General features: G+C 40.9%; 1 protein-coding gene across 1 annotated transcript in view; it reads left to right on the top strand.

The window, feature by feature from the left end:
• The first annotated feature begins 460 nt into the window (after nucleotides 1–460).
• ptprua (protein tyrosine phosphatase receptor type Ua) overlaps nucleotides 461–18,387 on the top strand; it is a 240,719-nt gene continuing 222,792 nt past the window's right edge. The window contains 1 exon segment of the mRNA XM_030740851.1: nucleotides 461–677. Within this exon segment, the coding sequence (XP_030596711.1) occupies nucleotides 608–677 (70 nt within the window). The 5' untranslated portion in view covers nucleotides 461–607.

Here is an 18,387-nt window from a genome sequence, read left to right as displayed (position 1 = left end):
TATATATATATATATATATATATATATATATATATATATATATATATATATATATATATATATATATATATATAAAACCTTTAATTCGGACTACCTCATGATTTTGACTTTTAAATCTAATATATATATTTTTTTTAAAATATTTATCTATTCTATTCCTTTTTTGCCACCCTTTTATCTCATAATTTGGACCGGGCTACATAAATACACATTATGACTTCATTTGGTTTATTTGGGATTTCTAGAAAAAACTGACTGGCTCCATGCATGAAAACCAAGCGCTTGGCTTAGTGCGGCTCCACGACCTCGCCACGTGGAGGCGCCGCAGACCCGCATTCCTGCGTCCCACTTGCTCACAGAGCACGCAGAGAAAAAAAAAAAAGTAGCGGAGCCGTTACAGGAAAGGGGGGCTCTTTTTGAACGCTTTAGCTCGAAATCAGATGCTCCCTGTGCGGGCTGTAGAGGGATCCGTGCAGGCGGCGATGAATGGAGCTGAGCGCGCAACTTCTCTCCAGTCCTGCCGCCGCCGCCGCTGCTGCTGCTGGAGTTTCCTCTAGGATTTGGCTTCTTCTGACAAGACGAGCTGGACTTTACTTCTTCTGCAAACATGTATTCAGCAGCATTGCTTCTGATGCTGGCCATCAGGATCTACGCAGATAGCATGGAGGGACCAACAGGTAAAAGAAGGAAAAAAGAAATATTTGCCAGTTTGGGTATGACAAGGCACACAAAGGCAGCGTTACAGTTATAAAGTTGACTGTCAGGGGGTAAAAATCGCTCTGTCCCCGCAATTTAGACATTTATGCTGAAGTCAGACTGTCTTTAGACCTGACTGTGGCTCCACCGACTTCAAAAAGTTGCCTCTGAGTGCGCGTTGAGCTCTTTAAATGTGCTCCCAGGTCACATTTAGTGCTAAGAACTTTCTCCTTTGTGACACGTTAATATTTCACAGGGCATTAAATGTGACATTGCCTGCATCCTCACAGCATCATTCAGTGGTGTGTGTGTGTGTGTGTCTATGTGCGTGCGTGTGTGTCTTTCAGAGGATATTCCATATTTTCAAGATTTTTTTTGTTGTTTTTCAGGCTTCATTAGGCTGCACCGCCGTTTATTTTTTTTTATTATTTCTAAACCAATGTGTCATCCCACAGAAAGTAAATCACCCATCAGTAATAAGTCATCCCTCACTGGATCTGTTATTGCAGATGCATAACTTGCTTGTATGTTAATAGCTCATGAACATCTTGCATGATTGTGTTGCGGATGCATTGGATGATTTGTTCACTTTGTAACACAGTCAGCCCTCAGAGCTGTTCTGGAGTGTGTTGCCTGCTGCTACAAAACAATACCATAGAGATGAATTAGTAATGTCAGTGTTTGTGCTCCGAATAACTGCGCTGACAGCTGGTCCAAATATTCTCTGTGTGGATCAGTCAAACTCCTGATAGACAGTTTTGAAGTGCTCTCAGAGAGGAAAACAGATTTTGAAGCTATGTTACCTGAAATCCACAGGGCCCGTCTGAGATGGGAGTTCAAATCCTTTTCACTTTGCCTGTGGCTAGTTTAACATTTGAATGGCTGAAGTAGTGTGTGTGAAGACTTCTAAAGGCCATGGAACGTTATCTTCTGAGGAATTTTGTGGAATACGGTTAGAAAAAATTGCCCCCAGTCACACCCTTATCAAGTTTGTCTCAAGTGAAAGTGCCAGCTGACTTTTCTCAAATGCTTTTCAGCTTGTGTGAATGTTTCAGGCACGATATAAATACTCTGGTACGTTGGTATCGGTTACACGATGACCAAAGCCAGTTGCTGAACAGACGTGCACTGAGCCACTCCCTGCTCTCTAGGATCAAGTAGATTCTGTGGGCAAGATTTATTGTAACAAGCCACCTGTTTTGTGCTCATGTGAGGAACAGCAGACAAGAACGCCATTGATTCACTTTATTTTTTTTTTTTGGAAATAATGAACATCACCAAGAATACACACTGGTTTCCATTCCTCAGTCAAAGCCTGTCCTAATTGCTTATGTCTTGGGTCATGTAGTGGCTCTGTTGTCACACAGTGGCAATGAAAAATGTGCGGGAAGTCAGCCTGAATGTGTGATAACATTTAAATCCAAATTGTGCTAAGTGTATTTCCACCTGCTGTTTCTATTTTAAGTCTAGCTGTCAAAGTACAGCGTCATATAAGGACTGGTACCAAGACTGCAATACCTGGGTTATTTTCAGTATAGATACATTTGCCCATTTTTATGGTCTGATTTCTTAAAATATATGTTTGGGCCATAACATGTCAGAAAAATTCAATAAAAGCTCAAAAAATAAAAGTCCAAACTGTGTTCTTCAAATGTCAGTTCAATTCCAAAATCCAAAGATAATCCGACCAATATATCCAATAATATTAGTTATTTGATGATCTGTTGGTATCAGCTTTTATAATGGCTGATAAATGAAAATGAAAAAAGTAAAGAGACAAGAGCACACCCTTCAACCATGATGTGAGTGTTGATGTTACACAGTTTGTCCACCAGAGGGCACTCTGCAGCTTCTCTGTTGACAACATTTGTGATTGCACACAAAAACCAGCTGATTCGATCAGCTGAAACGATTAAATAAATGACATAACTGGTGTTCTTGAAATCTGTTTACATTTTATGTGTTTGAAAGAGAAAAAAATATCGGCTCACACGTATCGGCTTTTTAAATCACCAAATATTGGTATTGTGCAAGTCTTCCAAACCCCACATATATATATAGTAGAGGGAGAGAAAGCGAGAGAGAGAGAGAGGCCCTACTTCCTGCTTCTGTCCCAGATTGTTTGCAAGTCTTTCATTGCCGTTTCCCTGTTTCAGTCATTCCCATGCACTCTTAGACTTACTGATTGACTGCTGCAATTTGAAATCTTTTCATTATTTGCCAACAATTTTTTCCATGTATTTTTAACCTTCTTGAAGGATCTTTCGTACCATAACTGGAGAGATTGCTCATGTTGTTTCACACCTCTTTTGCCTCACTTCTGAAGAAAACCCAGCACCCAAGACAGTCACTGATTAGTTGTCTTTGGATCAACTCATCAACCATTTGTTGCAACTTTAAGCACTTCTCTTGCTTTGGTATGGCTAGGTGGGGTAATTTGTCTTTTGCTATTGATAGAATAAAGATGGTACCAGTTACCTTAGTATGCTGAATTGCACCATAAATAAAGACCTTTACATGTTGTTTAAAGTTAAAAAATTCTCAGTTTAAAGCAGAGAATTTGATGAATGTTATCAAGCTCTAAGTGCATTTTCAACATGCCTAATATTATTAAAAAACACTGCATTCAATTTCATTGCTATGAAGATGATACCCAATGTTATTTATCTATGAAGCCAGATGATGCAAATCACTTAGTTAAAGTTCTTGTTCTCGCCCCCACAAATCTTAGAAATATGGTGTCTAACTGGATACTTACTCTGGATGGCATTACTTTGGCCTCCATTAACACTGTGAGCAATCTTGGAGTCATTTTTGAGCAGGATATGTCCTTCAGTGCACATTAAATAAATATGTAGGACTGTCTTCATTCATTTGCATAATATTTATAAAATTAGAAACATCCTGTCTCAGAGTGATGCTGAAAAGCTAATTCATGCATTTATTACGTTATTATTCGTTATTACCAGGCTGTCCTAAAAGCTCCCTTAAAAGCCTTCAGCTGATCCAAAATGCTGCAGCTAGCGTACTGACAGGGACTAGAAAGAGAGAGCAGATTTCTCCCATATTGGCTTCTCTTCGTTGGCTCCCTGTTAAATCCAGAATAGAATTTAAAATAATTCTTCTCACATACAAGGTCTTGAATAATCAGGCTCCATCTCACAGTACCACATGCTTCTCACAGAGGACTCTGCTCTCAGACTGCTGGCTTACTTGTGGTTTCTAGAGTTTTCAAAAGTAGAATGGGAGACCAGCTCCCAGCTTGGATTAGGGAGACAAGCACCCACTCTACTTTTTTTTTTTTTTTTTAAATGAAGCCTCTCTACTTTTAAGATTAGGCTTCAAACTTTTCTTTTTGATAAGACTTATAGTTAGGGTTGGATCCGGTGACCCTGAACTCTCCCTTAGTTACACTGCAACAGGCCTAGTCTGCTGGGGGCTTCCCATGATGCACTGTTTCTTCTTCACTCACCTCTTTCACTCTCTCTATTTAATCATTAGTTATTATTAATCTGTGTCTCTCTTCCACAGCATGTCTTTTTTTCTCTCCCCTCAGCCCAACCGTTTACAGCAGATGACTGCCCCTCCCTGAGCCTGGTTCTGTTGGAGGTTTCTTCCTGTTCAAAGGGAGTTTTTCCTCCAGCTGACGCCAAGTGCTTGCTCATAGGGGTCGTCTGATTGTTGGGGTTTTCTCATATTATTGTAGAGTTTTTATCTTACAATATAAAGCGCCTTGAGGCCAGCTGATTGGGTCATAGTCAGGCAGAGCATTGTTGTGAATTGGTGCAATATAAATAAAGTTGAATTGAACTGAATTAAATACAAGCAGAATAGTCAAGACAAGGTGGCAGTGAAGTGAATGTGGTAAAATGCTTTTTCATTTTGAAAGGTATTTTGGGGTATTTTATGCTTTTATTAAGTAGATGACAAGAACTGAGAGGAGTGAAAGATTGGAAATTAATTCCTCAGCTGGATTCAAATTAAGGGAGGTTATAGTTTGGGGTCGGCAACTTAATCTCTCAGTGACAACAGTGACCTAGAGCTTAGGTTCCTGCGTGGCAGGCTGCCTATGTGCCTAAGGCACTAATTCTTCAGTGCTTGGAGATGGGTCCATAATATATCATCACGGTTACCACTTGTGGGCACACATCAAGGCTTACATATAAATCAGATCAGTTTTATTTATGCCCTTCTGATATTTACAACTAGTCTTAGCAATCTACCAAAGATCTTTGATTCACAAGGACAAATTCTTTGGGAAATTCTTTAAGGGGGAAACAAAATGTTTTTATGCACTTCATTTGCTACTAATCTGACCAAGCTGTCGCTGCAAACTTTTGGGCAATTGTTGGTTGGTTCCCCTGCACAGTTCTTGGAATAAACCATCAGAACAATGAGCCTGGCAATTTGTTGTCGGATTTGCAGGTACTGAAGTTTCAGCGTATCCCTTTTGCTGCCTTTTGAGGTCGCCAAGAAGTTGTGTTGTGCAGCTTTAATGTTGATTGGAGCGAAAAAACAAGAAGGCGCACTGGCAGCCCCACTTTATATTTCTGCTGTGTGTGGCTGTGTTTGCACCTCGGCTCTAAAGTCTGGCCAACAGAATGTGTGATGGCTGAGGTGACGCTTGGCGTGTTGTTTAAAGGCGCCCAGCTCCTGCTAACAGGGGCACTGAGGAGTAAAAGCAAGAATGTAATTTAATCTCGAAACAAAAAGCACGTGAGCGAGCTCCGACACTAAGCAGCGCTGACACGCACCTCCCAGCGTTCTGAGATTGGAGGTCGGAGGGAGGTAAGCTGGGAAAGACCACAATGAAAATGGGCGCTGACACGAGAAGGTGGGCTTTCATGGTCTGCTGGGGAGGATGTAGAGAGGGGAGTCCTTGGTGTGTAGCGGCGTGGATCCAGCTCAGTGTTAATCCAACAGAAAATAGTCCAACACACACACAGAGCTCTCCTGGGGCAAATAGAAAGGCTGTAAATGGAGAAAATGGCACGTGTGTTCATACAAAAGGCAAAGATGAAATGTCTGTTTTTTTTTCCTGGGGAAAATAACAAGATTCTTTAATAGAACAACAGTGAATTGCATAATAGCTACACATTGTTAAAGAAAATGAGTACACTGTAATTACAGCTCACGATAATGAGACGACAAAAGTGCTGTTTCGAGTCGGCTTTCATAAAGGAAGAAAAATCAGAGAAAGGCGAGACACTTACGAGCCTCGAGAGAGCAAAATTTCAGACATGACCATTTAAATAGTCATGCTTTAATTATGTGTTTAGCTGAATAAGAATGGATACGATAAGTTTAAAATGGCAAAAAAAGACGATCCATTTGACATGATAATGCACAGCCCATGTTTCACTCATGTTTCACTCACCTTTCCGATGAGCACTATAGAATTAAATGGGATAAATATTATCGAGCACATGAGGGTTTCTCTTCCATTCAAATGGATAGGTCAAGCATCAAATGTGTGGACGTATTCAGACAGTCAGTAACAGGCTGACAGACAGAGCGAGTATGAGCTAAGCAGCCCTGAATGAGGTGGAAGTCAATAAGGCCTTTCCTTTCTACATTCCTCCACTTTGATGGCTTTTGAGAAATTTTAATTGCCTTGGCTGTTAGTTGTCAGTCATTCTGTTCATCTCTCAGACTTTTATTGGCAGTGTAGCTAAAGCAAACTTGTAAAGGTTTTTAACCAAATGAAAATTTTTGTTTTAATATCACAGTGGAAGACTTCATTGGCTTTTTTTTTTTTTTGGGGGAAGTTCTCAGGCGTCCGAATGGCTGACAGAGTTGGCAAACTTCAGTGGTTTTATACATGCATAACTGCAGCGTGATTACTTCAGTTTATCTCAAAATGATTTCCTCTTATCATCAACGGAGAAGTCAGGCCTGCCACTGTGCTACTGAAGGCAATTTTCTCTATGGAATTGGAGTTGATGAAATGCGGTTTCGCCGCCAACAGACTTCATTGTGCCTGTCTCGGTTGAACTCCAGGTCCTTGTGCTCCATCTATCTTTCAGTGCGATGTATCTTCAGTAGTCATCAGTTGTCTACAGTATTTTGCCACTGTGCTTTCTGTTTCGACATGGGACTGTTATAGGTGGAGGTTTTAGCTGTAAACATATGGTCAGCTGAGTCGGATAACGTGTTCATATCATCCTCAAAGTTGCAATTCCATTAGAATTACTCATAGCAGAATTGCTGCTACATTAATAGCAGGTGAATCTAAAACCAATATTGATTCTCATGCAGTGAAGTTAGCATCATTAAAACAAGTTTCATGTTTGCCTTCAGCCATGTACGTATCAAAGCAAAACCAAGCTATTTAAATGATGTAACTGCAGCACAAGCTCTGCAGATAACCATGCATGAACTCACTGAGATAATGGAAGAGTTTCTTACTTGAATTTAGCATTAGATTTTAGATTTTATAACTTGCAGAATAAACAGCTTTTGTTAAGAGGTGGAGGTTTGAGTGGACTTCTGCATTTAGCCACCGGCTATGACCAACATGAACGCCACAAAGTTTTTTTTTTTGTTTTGCTTTTTTTTTCTGTATTTTTTTTTTTTTGGGGGGGGGGGGGGGGGGGGGGGGTTGTATTGTGGAATTGGGACTTTATATTTTGTCTCTCTCGCAGAATGAAAATAGATTTTTGTAATATTTCTCTAATTCTATGAAAATGCTTATTTTACCCATACACATTATAAAAATCCAAAGAGTGAAAACAGAATAAAACACAAAGTGTGAAAAATAACGTGAAATTAAAGGGGTGTTTGTAACCCTTTTCATCAATATGACTGACATATGTAGATAACTGTCCAAAGTTTAAGATGACTTTAGCTTTTACAGGGAGATTAATATTTATGTAACAATAGAGAGAAAGTAAGAAAGTGACCGTAGGGACTGGACCAAGCTCGCCTGAATAATGACAAACACACTAAAAAAATCAATCTGACTGGATGTAAAAGTATCAGAGTTAAATATGTGATCTCAACAGTGCTAAAATCAAGTTTGTAACTTTACATGAATATAACTTGTTTGGAGGTATTATATATTATCTCTTTTTACAAGACTTTTTACAAGAAAAACAATGATAATGAGCACAGAATCATGGTCGATAAATACACAATACAGTTATCTGTAATGTTTTTTTAAATGTTTGTGATGTTTGTGTTGCTTGGATCAGATTTCACGTCAGGTTAGCAAAGCTGTGAGTCCACGATTGATGAAGTTTCTCCACATACACATACTTTACTTTACATTAGGTGTTGGTGATATAACCTCAGAATTATGTTACGATAAGAAATTTGCGATAATGATATTAATGACGCTAGCAAAAAAACTCCCTGAATAATGTTTTATCGGTGGCTGCACCTTGCAGACAGCCCCCATTTGTTTATTAGTGTGACCAAAAATGAAGGGCATTATTCATCCTTCTTTTCCAATGAACTACTGTCACCGATGACACCTAATTCAAATCTATTGCCAAAAGGTGCAAGCAGCAGCATTATAATGCAAGATTAGTGACTCGGCAATATGTCCAGTGACACAGGATAAGTCAAATGTAAGCCCAAAAGTATCCGAGGTAGTGTTTTTGCTTGAAATTTTAAGTAAAAGTATATTTAACTGCTTAACACTTTAACAATAAACTAAAGTAACTTAAAGGTCATTTTATGAGGTTATTTAATAGAAAAAAGAATATTGTACTCATTAAAATACACTAATTAGTGTGTAATTACATCTTCCAATAAATGGATGCGCTTTCATAATTATAGAATGAATCTATTAAAAATAGATAGGAGCAGGTGCCGGTTTGTGGAAGCATTCTCACATCATATGCGAGTTTATTTGCTAAGTGTCTGAATGCAACAATGTTAGAGCCACTTCAAAGGAAGTTTAACTAATGCTGGCTAACAGACGCTAACAGAAGCTAACAGAGGCTAACTGCGGCAAAAACATCATCACTCACTGACAGCATATCCTTAATAAGTGAAATCAGCATTTATGTCATCGAACAGAAGTGAGCTTCACTGACTCATTGACTCAGACGCCTCCAGAGTAAATAGAGGTGGACGCTTCTCACCTGGCATTGACAGCTCAGGTAAACAGTGGACTGACAGCCTACATCTGTAGCTGGGTACACTCACTACAGATGAACGGTGGCCAGAGTTTTTGAGGTGACTCGGTGGTAAATATGTAGAATACTACAAAATATTTACAGCCACATTTCCCTTTTTCTGTTTCCTGTTTTATTGCTAAGTGCTGATATTATTCAAATATGTTAAAATATATTGTGTGCAGAAAAGTTTTTTACAGAAAAAGTAGTAGAAAAACACTTGCGGATCACCAGCTGCTGGCATCTCCTCCTCACATGCCTTTTGTCCTTGGTTGTAGTCGATGTGTTTTTTTCCCTGCAGTGGTGAAACAAGTTTGTTGTTTCCACCTTTAGCAGGAACAGTTTTCTAGAACATTTTGCAAAGTATTGTGCTTTGCTGGAGATTGTTGCTTTTTTGGCCACAGCGGCTTTTGTTAGCAGTGGAGAGAGACAGGAAATGGGGGACAGATACAGGGGAAGACACGCAGGCAAATTGGCGACAGGTCGGGATGCGAACCCGCGCCGCCCGCACCGCAACGCCGCATATGTATGTGGTCGCCGGCTGATGTGGGGCTCTCACTTTCAGAAACATCCATGCTTATCTTGTTATGCTCACTAGGAAATTTATACCAGTAATATGGATGATGTGATGTGGCATTAAATATTGCTAAAATAGAAATCTGTGAATCAACACTGGTGTTTTGTTCATCTCTGTCAAGAATAACTTTGGTCTTCACCCTGTTTTCAAAAATAACATGAAGCCATCCCATTTGTGGGATCATTAATTTTGCCTGCATGTAGCTACAGCCACTGGATTTCACTTAACTTAATGCTAAAAAAAGGTTTTTTCTTAAAATACAGTATGTTGCCTTTATTTGTAAATGTATTTTTACCTACAGAAAACTGTTTAGAATATAGAGAACCTCTATAGAAATCTACAGGACAATCCCATATCAAAAACCCTCGCTTTTTTATCTTAATCAAGCAGGATTGTTTTGTCTGTGTAATGTGCAGTTACTTTTTGCTGTTAAGTAATCTGTAAAGTAATGTGTTAAATAGGAGTCTTGCACGGCACAGGCTATCAAATTTGTTAGTGCTGATCGTGGTAATCAGACCATAGAAATATTATCGTCTTGTGCAAAATCCTTGTGACAACAATCTCCAGCAATCTGACACATGCCTGTAACCCCAGCACATTTTCACTGAAGCCGACAGCACTGCCAGACAGCCTTGGACCGGACCTGCGAGGCACGTTTGTGGAGCGACACGAGGCCAGCTTTGACTCTCCAGGTGTTAGAATTGTGTTGTTTTTTTCCCCCATCGACAACAAATCATTATTGAGCAGATGGAGGGATGCCAGTGGGCGCCGTGCTGTCTGTCAAGCCGATCTCTAAACATGTTTGGATGCTAAAGTTAATTTGCTTACTTTTCTGCCTCGGTAATGAATGCCTGCATCGGTGTTCACTTTAGGCGACTTCAAAGGGAGCTGCTGGGTTTCTGATTGCCGTTGCTTAGTCTTTCCTTAGTGACTCATTTCACTGCGCATACAGTTCCCTTTTATTTCAACATCTATATAATGATGTGCCGGATGAAATGCTTCATGAAATCAGTAAAATGTTGAGGGGAATAAAGCCGCATAGCATGAACACCAGCTGTGGGTGGAATTTGGATGTCGGAGGTTGTTGTGCGTCGACGACATGTAAAGTGATGCTAATTGTACGATTATTGAGTCTCGGGGAACTGAACTGTTGCTGGGGCAACAAAAGCCGAGGAGTGTAAAGTATTTTGACTTTTTACCTTTAGGTAATAATCAGACATCAGTTTATTTCTTTGCCAGATTTCTCTGCACTCCTCCGACCCCCTCTTTCCTTCAGGCTGAGAGCTCATCGCCTGCCACAGATCATACCTTAAAATTGTCCATCGAGCACTAAGAGTATGGCACTGATGGTTTGAAAACAGTCTCATAGGCAGCTCACCAGATCACCGTGGAGCAATTGCACTGACAGCAATATCTGTCTCTGAAAACCTGACTACATCTTATGTCAAAGAAAGTGTCTCTTAATTCCTCAAACAGCCTCCAAGAAAGGAAATATCATCAAGCCAGGCAGCAACACTTACGTCATCAAAACGGACAGAGTGAACCTCAGACACTTGACGCCTCTTAAACACTGTTGGGTAGCAGCTGACGTTGCATTTGTGGGGCTTTTTCATTGTTGTTTTAGTGGTAATCATTGGGACTGGGCCTTTCAAGTTAGCTAAAATCAAAACAAAGTCGGCATAGATACAGCTTGAAACTGACTGATTGTGTAGACTGCACAGTGGTCCCACAGTTTGTTCTTTTTTTTAAGTTAATTCACACCACTGGGCCGGTTGCAGGCTTCGGGAGGAAGGGCAGGTCGTTTGTTAGTTCGGAAGGTCACTGTTTCGATCGCCAGCTCCTTTGCTCTGTATGGTAAAATGTCCTTGACCGAAATACTGAACCCAAATTGTGTGCGTGCAAGACAGATAAAAACTGTTTAAGGTATCGAATAAAGTGCTGTATGAATGTGGGCTATACACAAAAGAAGTGCTTCGAGCGCTCAGTGAAGAGTAGAAAAGTACCATATAAGTACCAGACTATTTACCATTGAATGACAACTGGGTGTGAGCCTCAGTATGAGCAGTGAAAAGACCAAAGCAGCTGTGAGGAAAATTATGGAGATGAGTGAAAGAGAGAAAAGGCTCAGTGTCCTGTGATTTGGTGAATTTACACTGGAAAATGTTTTTGTTTTTGTTATATAAATCTGTTGCACCTGCGCATGTTTGCTAAGGTTAAATATGTAAGATAAAGGTGGGTGTACAGGAGCTCATTTTCAGTCAGTTATTTGAACTCTTCCGAGTAGCAGAGCTCGATTTTCAGTGTGAGAGAAGATCCTGTAACTTATTACAGTTTGGAGGAAATTGGAGCATTTAATCATTTCTTTAATTATGAAAATGAAAAATTGCATTGAAGAAAAGTTGAGGTTTGTTTGTAGAAGCTGTCAGTAGTTTTATGAAAAAAATCAGCAAAAATTGGTATTTTTAGGTCACACATTAAAAAAAGGAAATTGGAAAGAAAATTGTAATCAGTGCATGTCTAAAAAAATATCTAAACTAGAGAAGATATAGATGATTGAATCAATAAAAAAACAAAAGGAAGGAAAAAACAAAAAAAGGAAATAAATACTGAGTTGTGATTCTGATTTTTATGTGGGGTAGTTTGGGACACAGTTTGGGAATGCTGGAATAGACGTTACTGAATGTAATCAGTGTTCTTTGGCCTCATAATTTTACAGAGCCATCTGACCAGTCAAACCTAATCTTTTGGAACAAGTTGCCTTAAAGAGCCAGAAGCCAAAATAAGGGGTAAATGAGGAACTGCAGCTGGATATTCTTTCTATATTGTTAACTTTTTAAAAACTAATTTTGATATTTGTACCAGAATTCAAAATGATATCCAACCCTACAAAGGGGAAGTGGACAAAACCTCACAGATTGATGGTGACCGCCCTTTTCTAGCATCATTTATCCCCTGGTTCAGGAAAAATTTGCTCTCAGCACACAGACGTGGCCAACTTGTTGGAAATGGCAGTCGAGACTGATGGTGCAGAATCCCACTGGTTGTAGCTATGACTGGGCACATGTATTAGGGATGAGGTGTACACAGAGAAGAGATATGCAGGAGCATGACTGTTCTGCAGTGATGGCTGCCTGTCCATTTAGTCCAGTGCTGCTCTCTGTCAGATTTGGCTGCTGCTGCCTTTACCTCCCAGATTTGTCATCGCTGCTGACAGCCAGCCATGAATAATCTTTATGAATATTCCTCTGTCGCTTGTTCTGCCTCTGTGACAGTGTGTTTACTCTCTGCAGCTGAACCAATTGTCCGAGCTATTCCCCGGCCATGAAACCTCTGCTTGGAACTGTCAAGTCTGATGACAGGTTGATGCCGGTGGTGGCGCTGGCAGCAGAGTGGAAACTGTCGCTCGGTTACCGCTGCAGCGTGTGACGACCGAACAGCAGATTCAGCGGAGGGGGGGTCAGAGTTCAGCTGCAGGATGATTTTTATGTTGGTGCTGTCAGGAGGTGGCACTTTAGATTGAAATGACATCTGAGGGCAAACTGCAGGAATGGCATTCCTCACGCTTCCTTTCCTTTCTGCAGCTTCTGGGGGGAAAAAAATAACTGCATGATGCCAAAAGCTATTTCTTTTCAGCTCTGCTACCTTCTTCCTCCAACTCCTTATCTCCCAGAGTTTTCCCTCTTGGGCTCACGTGTTTAGTCCTCCGTGTCATTAATGTAGTAAACCACAGTGCTGATAAACTCAAGTTAGATTAACTGCCAAACCACAAACTCACTTCTTCTTATATCTCATCCTTCACTTCTTTTAAGATACCAAAAAAAAAAAAAAAAAAATCGCTGATATGGAGCAAGGTCCCAAGGTAGCTGTAGATATTACACTTTAAAAAAGTAGACATTTAAACTTATCAAACTGGTGGGCCTCCCAGTGTCCCTGTGGCGCATGAGAGATATTAAAAGTTGAAACGAAACTTGTGAGACAAAAAAAAAAGTCAAATTATTAAATAAATAATATGACATACCCCTCACTGGAGTGGGCAAGGGCAGTGTGGCAGTGCCCACTCACCCCTGTCAGGGTTGGGAATGACCTCCTGTGCACAGCATGGGTGGTTATGCAGTGTGAGCAGCAACACCTGTGTGCCTGCTATCCCTGCGTTACGTCTTGGTCCTTTTTCCATCCTCTGTCAGTAAAGCTGGAGCGTTGCCACTTTGTGTCTCGGTGGCGCTATGTTCCACACATCTGATGTTATACATGAAGTGGGAGAGTCCCAAAGTGCAGGTCAGGGTGGTGGTGACATGCTTCTGTGCATGTAAAACCAAACTTTTCTGCACAGCTGCCGGTTGGCTGGTAGATTGTATGGCTGTTCACAAGAGGCAATTAACTTTGGGTGTTTGACTCAGGGCTTGAACTTGAGTGCAGAATTATGTATATTGCATACATTTTATTTAATTGCCAAACATCCAGCACTCGTAATGAGGTAAATCCTCACAAACAGTTGCAGCAGTGACATTCAGACCAAGTCTTTCACTGACCTGGAACGACTGGCCGGGAGCAGTGCAGAAGTGGAGCGACGTCTGACCTGGACGACATCTGTCCATCGCTCTGCAAGACTATGAGCTCCCTCTGCTGTTATGGACTGAAAAATAGAAATCTACTTCAACTGATTAAAAACTTGCTCAAAAAAACAAACCAAAACAAACCCCCAAACAAACCCACTGGACAGCGAGAAGTGAATGTTTCAGGCTAATTGGCTCAGAATACAAAGCATATAAATCCCCATGTGGGAAGCATTTAAGGCTGCAGTTCTCCCCAGTTTTGAAGTATGAATTTCAAGCCACCTGTTGGGGGTGTATTGGAGCTGTTGGAGGTATTATGTCTTTAATACTGTAGTTACTAATTTTGAGAGTTCACATCTTGATTTTGAGAGTGACTTCTTGAAGCCAGCCTACTTTTTGGATTCTTGGTTTCTGAAAATTACAGGAAATTTACAGGTGTTGTAGGACGCGGCCCCTCCTGGATGATGTCGGAAAGGTGTAGGGTTTCTGAGACTGAACAGCAGCAGCTCTCTCTGTGATGTGCAGGAACTGTGTAGGAACTGAGTTTTCAGCATGATGTGGGAAAGGCTGACTTTCCCTGGATAAACAAGTTTCAAAGTGAAAGGAATAAACACTTCCAGTGTAGGCCTTCCCGACTGATAATCAACCCTGTGACCCTGGCAGTATTAATGCATTTGGCCTCCTTGTCTCCCTGCCCATCTGTCCCACTCCTAACTCCTTAAGAAATAACTTGGCATGCACATTTTTTAAAATTCAGTCTCCTTTTTTTTACTGTCCCTCTGACTTTTATGTGGAGGGCACACCTTGGCAATGATTCAGACAACAGCAGTAGTTTGGCAGTTAGAAGAAGTAATAGCACCTGGGCCAGCATCTGCTGTGTGTGCCTTTCAAATGGCATATGCATCAGTAGTGCGTACAGTGGGTTGCAGCCCCCCCGCGGCCTCTGAACTCAGACAGATAAACATAAAGGATTACATTCATGAGCAAGGAGCCATCGGATCATGCTCTGCATGGAAATGAGCAAGCTAAAGCATCTTTGCATTCACAGAGGAACATGTTAGCAAAGCCAAGGATGAGGGAGGCATATACCTCTAAAATCCTCATTCTGTTTTATGAGGATGTGTTGCTGCCAGTGCCCGGAGTGCAGTGTTGTGGGTTTTATAAGCTTGCCGTTCCAGGAGGCCCTGAATCATTGATTCGGAAAGCAAGACCCACAAGTGCAGGTACTGCATCTCAGGTGGAGGTGGTGGAAAATGAGGCAGACAGTGAAGCGAAGGAAGTGGGAGAAGAGAGGAGCGTGTGGAGTACAGGAAGGGGGTATTGACCACATTGGTAGAGGCTGTATGGGGGCGAAAACAGCACAGAAATCAGCTGGTGGTTGGATTTCTGTCTGTGTCACAACTCTGTGTATTAGCTTTCATCTTCCCACCACCTCATCTAGCAGAGCAGCGCCTCGTGGAGGCGTATCGGCAACTGAACATGTGTGTCCTCGTACCCTCCTGGCCTTCACCCCTAATCTCAGCATCAGTAGACTCTGAGCAGATGGCTCTGTAGCTGGGGTCACCAAGCCCATACACAATAATAATAGGGCATTTGAGGATGATAGGGCTGGCCCAGACACCACAGGGATGATTCGGGGATGACCTGTGTAAACATTAAAAACAGATCTACTTTGTTTGCCCTTGATAAGGCAGCAGTTGACATATGTTGTTTGTGAGTTGCTTTAAACACAGCCTCCCTGTATACTGACCTAGAAAAGTGATGAGCATAGCAGAAAGCTTGCCTTCAAACAGCTTCAGTGGGTGATTTTTTTTTCTGTTTCATGTGGAGTTTCTGTGCTAGTGTGTTATGAAACTAAAGAAAAATCTCTGCCAAGGGTGGAGCACTGGTTCTGTGTAGGATGTAGGTTACTCATGAAGTTTAACCGTGTGGGTTGTTTGAAGATGACGCCCTCGTTTAGGACCGATTGTGCTGCTGGTAGTCAGTTTGTTAAAGGTCCATTCAGTCTAAATTTGAAATTTAGCCCATAATAATGTAAATTTAGAGTATTAAGAAGAGGTTAACTATAGTGAATTTTTTAAGCTGGCAATATGTTGCCAACACTGATGATTTATGCCAAAAATATTCACATACTCTCACTGGCCTAGAAATTCAAGCCCATTCAGTCTTTCTATTGAAAGGCAGGTAAAATCACATACAGGGTTATCACTGTCCGTGGTTTTTCCATAAAAGCCATGGAGTGAATTAACATAAGGTGTGTTTGTGGAGGTCAAGGCGGTGACATGGAGACATGGAAGGCAAAGGCTTTGCTCCGGCCTTAAAGCAGGAGCTTAGCAGATTGTTCTTCTACCAGAAAATGTCATTTTTACCAAAGAGGCCCTGTTTTTGGTAGCATTTGCGTGCACACTTGCCGTTCTCACTGTAAACATGATAGCTTGAAAAGTTTTGAATGAATTCTGATAAAACTTTGTAGGGGTGCAGAGCGGGGTCGTGTTAACAATCCATTCAAATTTGGCTCACATCCACCGAGGTCTTCAGGGTCAACTTCATGATTTATTGATGGAAAATTGACAAAAAGCCTTCTAACTTCGAAACCATGATTCTTACAGGTGTGCTGTGTATTGTCAACATATACCATACAAAGATTCTAAATATCATGTCACATTTAACCTCTGACCTCTCCTTCAAGCCAACAGATTGATCTGAAGGTCAAAGGGATAATAATGCTATACAGAGTAATTTAAAACTGTGTTTCTTACTGCCATTGTCTGTATTGACAGCATTCAGGCAAATAGGGAATAATTTATGGGAATTCTAAATATCACGTTACTTTGGACCTCTGACCTCTTCATCAAGGTCAAATAAGGTCAAACTTTCATAAAATGTCTTTTATCTTTAAAACTACACTTAAAATTCTGCTGCCTTCCTTTGTATTGGCAACATTTGAGAAATGATGCTGATATATGGGGATTCTAAAAATCACATTATAGTTTGTATCCATTTGACCTCTGACCTCACTTGTGCATTTCACATCTGAATCATACTGTAGCGTAATATTATGCTTTTATTCTGACTTTGATATTACAGTAACAGGTTATAGCTGTTTAAATACGTAATCATGTGAATACATGTATAATGTTCTTGAATAAGTGTTTTTTTTTGGGGGGGGGCAAAATAATCTCGTGATCTAAATGTTGTTTCACTTGATATTTATTACTAAACATTTAAACAAATGTTATTAACCAATGAAATGAATGCTACACAGGTACTATAGCAACATGAAACAAAAATAATTATACTCAACATTGTGCCAAGGATATTAAAATAGGTTTCAACAGGGCAAATAAAGAAAGAAAGCAAAAGAAAGAAAGAAAAAAACAAAATGAATATGTATAAAATACAATACTTCCGTTAAAGTAAACACTGCCCAGAGAGCGAGCTGCCTCGGGAGAGGTTTGTGCTTCTTGTTTACTTTAAAGTTTCTCAAATTTGTCACCTTAGCTTTTTTTTTTTTTCCAATCCTATTCATCCTATATGCCGTTGCTCTCTACAATTTCAATTGCTACTTAAGTGCAGGGAGGAGCTACAGAGACCTCGGGGGTGGTGGGCTGAGTGAAGGGACACACATAAAGAACAGTGTATGACATGTTTGTCATTGTCATTCCTGAGAGATGATTTGCACATAAATTGCTCCCGCTTGAGTCCGCGCAGCCACGCCCACAGGGTTCTGCAGCAAGTCCCAGACATCTGCAATTATATACACACAAAAGTAGGCTATGCATTGTTTTCAACACCCCCCCCCACCCCCACCCCCCAACACACACACACACACACACACACACACACACACACACACACACACACACACACCCCACTTGCCAACTCTGTCACCCACTTTCTGCCAGGATGTTAGACTCGTTGTTAATTAAAGCTGCCAATCAAAGTGACAGAAGGTGAGAATTGGGGACGAAGAGGACACGGACAGTCCCTCACTTTTCCTGAAATTGTTTTACGGCTGTGCCGACTAATATACTAAGTCATTTTAGAGGGTGTGGTCAAGGACAGCAACAGTTGACTTAAAAAGTGATTGTGTATGAAGGCTCGTGCATGTGTCTTGTCCTCAGTGTGTATACGCATGAGTGCATTCAGGGAGGGTGGGAGCAATTAACAGAGGCTGCGGATCAGGACTCCTTTCAGAAATGACAGCTCATTTTTTAGGCCATTTAAAGAGAAAGGCATGCATTCTGGGTAATGAGCTCAGTTTACTTTGACACAGGTACAAGTCTCCTTTTGCCTCCGTGTCCTTGCCTTGCCTGGCTGCTGTCTTTGACCCACATGTGTTGTCTGTGTTTAATTAAAAATCCACTGGAGAGGGATTACAGTACAAGGCGGGCTGAATCTGTGGAGGGGAAGAAGTGAGAGCGTAAGTCAAATCACT

This window comes from Archocentrus centrarchus, chromosome 11, assembly GCF_007364275.1.
Source record: "Archocentrus centrarchus isolate MPI-CPG fArcCen1 chromosome 11, fArcCen1, whole genome shotgun sequence".
NCBI classification, from domain to species: domain Eukaryota; kingdom Metazoa; phylum Chordata; class Actinopteri; order Cichliformes; family Cichlidae; genus Archocentrus; species Archocentrus centrarchus.
Note: the sequence above shows the minus strand (reverse complement) of the source record. Positions and strands in the feature narration are given on the sequence as shown.